This window comes from Cyprinodon variegatus, unplaced genomic scaffold, assembly GCF_000732505.1.
Source record: "Cyprinodon variegatus isolate N-32 unplaced genomic scaffold, C_variegatus-1.0 Scaffold13, whole genome shotgun sequence".
Taxonomy (NCBI): domain Eukaryota; kingdom Metazoa; phylum Chordata; class Actinopteri; order Cyprinodontiformes; family Cyprinodontidae; genus Cyprinodon; species Cyprinodon variegatus.
The window spans coordinates 2,555,362-2,563,728 of NW_015150466.1; the positions used below are offsets into that span (position 1 = coordinate 2,555,362).

General features: G+C 37.7%; 1 protein-coding gene across 1 annotated transcript in view; it reads left to right on the forward strand.

The window, feature by feature from the left end:
* Positions 1-8,367, forward strand: part of LOC107089818 (receptor-type tyrosine-protein phosphatase T-like) — a 309,070-nt gene that overhangs the window by 264,078 nt on the left and 36,625 nt on the right. Inside the window, exons 19-21 of the mRNA XM_015382802.1 lie at positions 3,729-3,765; positions 3,870-3,967; positions 4,059-4,175. Of these exons, the coding sequence (XP_015238288.1) occupies positions 3,729-3,765; positions 3,870-3,967; positions 4,059-4,175 (252 nt within the window). The remainder of the gene's footprint in view (positions 1-3,728; positions 3,766-3,869; positions 3,968-4,058; positions 4,176-8,367) is intronic.

Genomic DNA, 8,367 nt, shown 5'->3' on the forward strand with positions numbered 1-8,367 from the left:
TTTTTGGTTTTTAAAAACCAAAAAGCTTAAAAAATATCGGGTTATATATCGGTGGGGTGGCCGATGTCCGATATTCAGTTTTAAGGCCGATACAGGCCGATACCGATAGGGGGCCGATTATATCGTGCATCCCTAAATAAAACCTCAAATTAATTGAAAAAAGTCAAATAATCCAGAAATTCTTCACATCTAAGAAGTGAGCTTTGAATAACGATCCAAAGAACATGTTTTGTAAACAGAGAATTTAAAAGAATAAAAAAAACTTCATCAACAAAATACTTGTAGAGTATTTGTTGCTGTTTTAGCAGTTTTATTTTTCCTTTTTTTATATATATATTTTCCTCATTATTTTTCTTTTTTTCAGATTAAGTTTTACAAAATTCTTTCTTTTCAGAAGCCTTTTCCAGATTCTCTCCATCCTGGGGGTGGGCTTTCCTCGGGAGCAAAGATGTAGTTCTATTGGTCTGCTGGTTGTTAGCAACAGCATTTTAATCTTCAAGTGAAGACAATGCTATCTCTAAAATGCAATTTGAACAGATTGCAATTCGAAAAACTTGAGCTGAATAAGAGAAAATAAAAAAGATAAAGTTTGAAAATATAAAATCAGTAAAATAAAAACAATTTCTAAAAGACAAATAAAAAAGAAATTTTCTCTCTTAGCCTTCTTTTTTTAATAAAAGATTTTCAAAGTTTCATTTCTGGATTGTGTGTTTTTCAAATTTGTGCTTTGGGACACATTGAACTCCATACTTTTCAATACAATTTTCCTCTGATCTCAGCATCCAACAGAACTAAAATAGCCAAACCTTAAAATGAAACTTGATATATTAAATTTAAATGCATTGGACAGGATCAACATTAGCTCCGCCCACTGGCTAACTCTGGCTAGCTCTTTCATTAACATTTCTGGGATATTTTAAACCAAAAATACCAGGATCATACAAGGAAAAGACCAGGATAAAAACATTAAAACTTTATACATAAATTTAGATGCATTGGACAGGATCAACATTAGCTCCACCCACTGGCTAACTCTGCCTAGCTCTTTCAGTAACATGTCTGGGATATTTCAAACCAAAGATATAAAATCAGTAAGAATTCCTAATAGATAGATGAGCAAATACATTTTTACTCTAAACCTTTTTTTTTTTTTTTTATCAAGGAGTGTTTTGAAAGTTTCATTTCTGGATTGTGTGTTTTTCAAATTTGTGCTTTTGCACATATTGCACTCCATACTTTTCAATATCATTTTCCTCTCATCTCAGAATCCAACAGGCCTAAAATAATCAGCAGTTGGTTTTAGAAAAGGAGGATTATTTATCCAAACTTTAAAATGATGATAAATCTGAATGGTTTGAATTGTGACTTTTTGACCACCTCTTTCTCTCTGTGCTGCTTAAAAACAGCCAGACCTTCTTGTGTTTCGTAAAGTGAGCTTTTGCAGCGGTTCTAAGGACTCTCTCTGGGTTGTTTAATGGCTTTCTTGACATTTTGGCAGCTTTTCACACATTTCCAGTCCACATTTCAGCCTTGAACACAAATTGCTAAATATCTGCTGCAAAAGTGATGAGAGTCTTAAAGCAGAGAACAAAATCAGTCCTTCTCAGAAAAACAGCAGCTGCTGTCATGTCTTTAGGTTATAGGAAAAATACAGCAAATATCTAAACCGCTCTACCATCCAGCTGATGAGGTGGTGATTAATGCCTCCTGTTTTAGCTACTCGCTCTTTGGGATTTACCTTTTTGGCCATTTTATCTTTTCTTTTTATCATAAAATTTAGGAACAGGATATCTCTTATTAAGAGGCTGCTTTATTATTATTCCCCCTTTTTGGGGGGAATAATAACTTTATAAATAAAGTATTTTCAAAGAAAGAAAGAACTGAAAAAATAAGAAATAAAACAAAATAAAAAAACATCAGAGCAAGAAAGAAAGACCAGGATGAAAACACTACAACTTAATACATTAAATTTAGTTGCACAGCATCAATATTAGCCCCACACTCTGGCTAGCTTTTTCATTCACATTTCTGGGATATTTCAAACCAAAAATATATAGTCAGTAAAATAAAAAGATTTCCTAAAAGATAAATGAGCAAATCCATTTTCACTCCAAACCTTCTTTTTTAGACAAGACATTTTTCAAAGTTTCATTTCTGGATTGTGTGTTTTTCAAATTTGTGCTTTGGCACACATTGCACTCCATACATTTCAGTATCATTTTCCTCTGATCTCAGCATCCAACAGGCATAAAATAATCAGCAATTTTCACACATGGTTTTAGAAGAGGAAGTATAGAGGACGATCTTTTATTTCTGGGTGGATCATCTGAATAAGTGGTCCTCCTAATTGTCAATCATTCTAGTGAAAATGATAAATGCATTAATCCCAGCATAGTTCTATCTCTCTTTATCTCTTTTACTGGGGGAAGTTGGTAGCAATAATTGCATGATTAGTGTTTGGAGAGACCCTGGTTTCACAAACAGGAAGTGGAGATCTCCTTTCAGTAAAGCTGAGTGATTCCACATCTCTTCCTTCATGGTGCCCATCTACATTAAGATCCACAATTCTGAGATTTTAGTCAGAATTCTGAGAAAAAAATCAGTTCAGAGATTAAAGTCAGAATTCAGAGATTAAAGTCAGGATTCTGAGAAAAAAAAAAATAAAAATTCTGAGATTAAAGTCGGAATTCTGAGAAAAAAGTCAGAATTCAGAGATTAAAGTCAGGAATCTGAGAAAAAAATTCACAAATCTGAGATTAAAGTCTAAATTTAGATTAGATTAAAGTTTTTCACATATTAAACTGGAATATGTAGAAATCATTTGGATGACCATTTGTTCCTCCTATATTGTATATTTATATTGTATAGAAATATTCCTATAATTGTTCCTCATATTGTTCTTCCTAAATTGAAGAAACAAGAACTAAACAAACCTATGGAGCAGCATAAGGGAGCCAGCTTTCCTCTTGGACTTTAAGACCATAGGACTCACCTATGGTTACCAAAAAGTTCAGATTTTGGACAGAGAGGACAAATGGATTGAAAGAGGGGTGATATGCCATCTTTGTTAAAAAGGAAAAAACATCACTAAACAGAGAGGGAGAAGAATAAGGTTCCAGCATCCAAGCATCTACAGTTCTTACCTGGAACTCACTGAACAAAAATGACATAAAAGCCCTCATCATGGTTCAAAAAGCCAAACACTAAACCCATAAACAATAGACTTCAACATCAGTGATCCAAGTATGGATGGGCCTGGTGGAGCTGACAAAAAAAAAAAAAGACTCCTGGATAGAGGAGAAAACATCTTGAAAAAAATAATAGAGCTTGATTTGTGGTTGATATATATCATCAGCAAGTAAAGCTTAAAGGATAAAATATGAAGTTGGTCCAAGTAAGATGCTGTTTCTGTTCCAGTGTATGTCAGAATTTATTTTTCATCAATTCATTTTGTATTATTTCGTCAGGGGCCATCGCCATTTCGATAGTTGGCCCCTGTCAAGAACTGCCCATCATATTAGCGGCAGCTATGTTCTGATGTCTTCAATCATAAAACAGCACCTGGGTAAATAAAAAAAAAAGGAAAAAACAAAGATATAAAAATTAAATTAGAGAGTAGAAGATTTTTAAGGATGGAAATAAGACATAAAATACGACCAGAATTGTATTGAGAATGATGTAAACAACATTAAAAAGCGTTTTAATGTCTCTTTGTCTCTGAATGACAGGGCTATCACAGACCCAGACATTACATCGCAACACAAGGTAATTAACCCTGAACAATGACTGTGAGTTTACGTGTTTTTAACGTTCTGAATCAACCGCTGATTATGTTTTTTTCTGATTTGTCCTTCTTGTGTTTCTGTCAGGACCCATGCAGGAGACGGTGAGGGATTTCTGGAGGATGGTTTGGCAGGAAAACTCAGCCTCTATCGTCATGGTAACAAATCTGGTGGAGGTGGGAAGGGTGAGTTCATCTGTACCTTTTAGGATGTGTTGGAGTCCTTTTTGTTCTTTGAGGAAGAATCATGCGTGTTTGTGTGACGCGTGTCTTCCAGGTGAAGTGTGTTCGTTACTGGCCCGATGAGACGGAGGTGTACGGAGACATCAAGGTGACCCTGATAGAAACCGAGCCCCTGGCTGAATATGTCATCCGGACATTTACCGTCCAAAAGGTAAACCGGAACTCCTCCACCAGTCATCATCCCATACGGTGCAGACCCCCAGTGAAGGTATAAATGGGAAACTGAAACAGATCAATGAAAGCTAAAAGATTCCTTTCTTCCCCCCAGAAATCCTCTAAACAGCCTCCCATTTATGTTTTTGCTAACAGTCTGGCACATATACACTAATTGGTAGCAATGTCCAGATTTGTTTAAGCTATGTAGCGCTAGTTTACAGCTTTAGTTAACCTGCAGCCAGGGAGGGGTATTTACCATTAGGCAATACTAGCCAGTTGTCTATGGCCCCAAGTTCCTGGGGGCCCCATAAAACTCTTGTTTACATGTATGGTTAATACAACTAGTCCTTTTTTGTGCACATTAATTATGTTTTTGATACAAAATTATTTCATAAAAATTTTCAGAAAGGTCAAAACAGACAGCAGCAAACTATTTGAAAAAAAACGGTGTGAAGAGCTGTGTTGCCAACTTAGTGCTTTAGTCGCTATATTTAGCAACTTTTCAGACCCCTCTAGAACTTTAATTTAAAAAAGCACCTAGCACCAAATCTACCAACTTTTTTCTGCTACTGGACACTTTGTAGACAACATCTAAAAGCAGCGAACTCTGCTCTCCAGAGCGAGTAGATTGGTAACCCCGCCTCCTGCTCTCCTCTATCTTGTCTGCTGTCATGATTCATGCAGCTATTATTTCATCCAAATGAAAAATGGAGAACAGATAAGCAGATCATGGCTTGTCTACAGTGAAAAGAAGGACTGGGTTATTTACTTTGGCCTTTTTGGAAACACAGGAAGGAGCAATCAGCTAAGTGAGCTTAGTGCTTGGAAAAAATCTTTCATTCCTTTAAAGACAGCATGAAAAATCAGCTGAGCACAAAACAGAGAGAAGAAAACAAGAAGAAAAGGGACAAGAAGAGAGGGACAAAACATAGAATAAATAATGTTTGTCTTATTAAAATCTATCTGTATAATGGGTCTGTTTGATGTGTTGTCTTCTCAGTTCAAAGGGCCCCCTGCCTGTCTTTGCCTAGGGCCCCAAATTTTCTAAATCCGCCACTGCTTGCATTTTTTTTTTTTTTTTTGCTACTTGAAGCATTTTATCTTTTATTTTTGTTGTGTTTTTCATTCTGCGTCTCATTGTGTTTTCTAGTCCCACCTCTGTGTCTGCTAGTCTCAGTTTTATTTCTTAGTCTCATTAGGGCTGCAACCAACAAATATTTTGCAAATTGATTAATTTTTTTGTGATAAAAAAAAAAAAAGCAACTGTAAAATGCTGCCCGATCCAGGAAACACCCAGCCAGGCAGATGAGCTCCGAGCCAGCTCCCATGTCAGAGGATGAAGAGAGCACATCCAGCCAGTCACAGTCAGAGAAACAGGACTACACTGAAAAACAGGCTGATATTCTATCGTATGAAAGTCAGATTTTCGATGAACGGGTGATAATCATCTGATTATATATACTTTATTGACCAAAATTTTTATAGGGTCTACAGGTCTGTGTTTGAGGAAAGATAACTTTATTACATCAGCCTTAAGTCAAAGACTTCCACTTTCACTGACAGAGTTTAAATACCAACATCTTAAAACTTCTTTTTTTCGACTTCAGTCACGGTTTTCTTGCTTCTTTACCCTGTTTCCTACCCCCATCCCATATTCTCCTTTTCACTCATACGAAAGCAGCTTATCAAGACGAGTCCTGAGGCCCTCGCCGTCAGCGCATTTAGGCAGCCATTAATCCATAGCACCTCTGTGTGCGGTGCGGGGGGGTAGCTGATGCCTGTCATGTCTTTTAGTATGCAGTAATACATGCAAACACACACTAAGATTCAAAACGTCCCATCTTCCCTCCTTTTTTTCACTCAGATTAAACAGAGGCAGAGAGAAAACAGGTTCCAGGCAACAATTAAAATGCTTCACTTGCAGTGAATAATGAGAGCAGGATCTTAAGGAAAACATTTATTAATGGCACATCCAAAGAGACTAACTGAGCGGAGCAAAGAACGACGACAGTCTCAAAGAAAGAGAAACATGCAAGAGAGAAGGAGAGAGCAGGATAGATGGGGGGAGGGATGATCACAAAAAGGAAGCCTGTGTTTGAGAGTCAGACTCTGCTTTAAAGGAAAGCTGTGGGTGAGAGGGGGATGCCAGGTACTATTTTCAAAGAGTTCATTTTATCTGTGAAAGTGGAATTTTTCACAAAGCATGCAGAAAAGAAGATTGCAACTTTGGTTTCAGTGTGTCAGTTCTTCACTGTGCCAAACAGATGTCACCTTGTTGTCACACGTGTCGCCGAAGAGAAGCGCTTAATGTTGTCCTCCAGCACATATAATCCATTCGAAGTGGATTTAACTAGTGAACGGCTCCCAGAAATAAAGAGAGGAAACACATTTTCAGTATCTAGATGCTGTAGCTGACTGCGGGTATTAAAGTTCAAATAGAAAACACATAGTTTCTAATTTGATAGTAGGTACCAATTTAAATACATCACAAGTGAAAAAACCACATTTTGTTGTTTATAGCATAAAACAGGGTTTCCGCAGGTCATTAAAAGTCATTAAATAATTTTTTTAACTAATGCCTTAATTGGCATTAAAATTCATTTAATGTGATTATCTTGGCATTTAAAATGCTTTAATTAAAAAAAAGCTACATATTTGTGCAGAACTGCTTTCTGTTGATCATCAAGCTACGGAATTTCAACAAATGTGGCTGGAAAACGAGGAATTTGGGACATGGCTGCAGCTTGTCGACAGTAAAGAAGATGATTTTGCCCTATATATATATGAATATATGATTCAGAGTCATGGGTACTTGTTGATGGCATTAAAAATATTTCGAAGACCATTAAAAAGCATTCAATTACAGTTACTCATTCCTGTATAAACTCTGTAAAATAATTCACTAACATAGCAGACGACCCAAAATTATAATGAACTCAGAATATTGGACCCAGAATTCAAGGCGAGACAGGCAGTGGGAATGTTCAAAGCGTTTATTAGACAAACAGGTGCGCGGGGCTGCTCGCCTGCTGTGGGGCAGATCTCTGCAGGGATAGGAGAATACAGGTCAGTGACTGGATGTGGAGCGGAGTATGACTTGGAGCTAGTCACTCACCTGATTCAAAGTTCAGTCTGTTCGCGGAGCTTTGACCGCAGTTGCGGCGGGCGACGCCCCCGGAGTTCCTAGAGAGCGAGCAGCAGACGCCGAGCAGCAACAGAGTCCAGAAGGGAAATCCAAGGCCAAAGTCAGAAAACAGTTCCAGGTTCAGAAGCCGGTAGAATCCAGGACCAGATGCGAAAAACAGAGCAGACAGGGGGAAGGCAAAACTCGAGATCCACAGGGCAGAAAACTGGTCATAATCAGATAAACAGCCTAAAGATTGCTCGGAAACATCACACCAAAACAAACGAATAACCTGGCACTGATGGGAGGCAAACACACAACTTAAATAGTAGAGGGACCAGGTGGAAATGATCGACGATAATCAGCCGCAGAACCAATTAGACAGGGGAGCAAGAAGCAAAGGAAAAAACCAAACCATCAGCGCCAAGATCATGACAAAAATTCCTCATTCGGTCACGTGACCCACTGAGTGTTGCCGTGACTTGAGTTTAGTCAGGAAGTATTTATTTTACCTTGCGAGTCAATGTTTATTTGCCTTTGTAATGACGTTTTTAATCCTTTAACGAGGACGAATACAAAGCAATCAGAGCCGTGATTATTGGCTATTAGTATTGTAGAGAAGCAGAAATGTAAACACTATGTGACCACAGCAGCTCATTTTAGCTTCAAAACCAAAAGTAAAGTTGAATGAACTGAATGAGTCAGTAAACACATCATTTGAACCAATGAATACTTTTAATGCACTGATTCTACTGAATTTATTAATTTAAAAAAAGTTTATATGTCATCGGAACAGTGAGCTGTGACGTTTAACGCAAGGATACTGGCCAGATCACCGGCCTATGCCTACCCAGACTATATCAACAACTTCATTGACCTCATCAGGGTAAACCTATAGTAAACCGCTTTATCCAAGCGTCCCAGAACATCCAGATCCAGCAAACCCATAAAGTAAAGACTGGGTGTGGAAGTTAATGAACAGCAGTCAGAGTAGTTTATGTCAGTAGCAGCCATTCAAAATGGCCCTTCCCAGTCAAACACCAGCTGAATGGTAGAACACTTC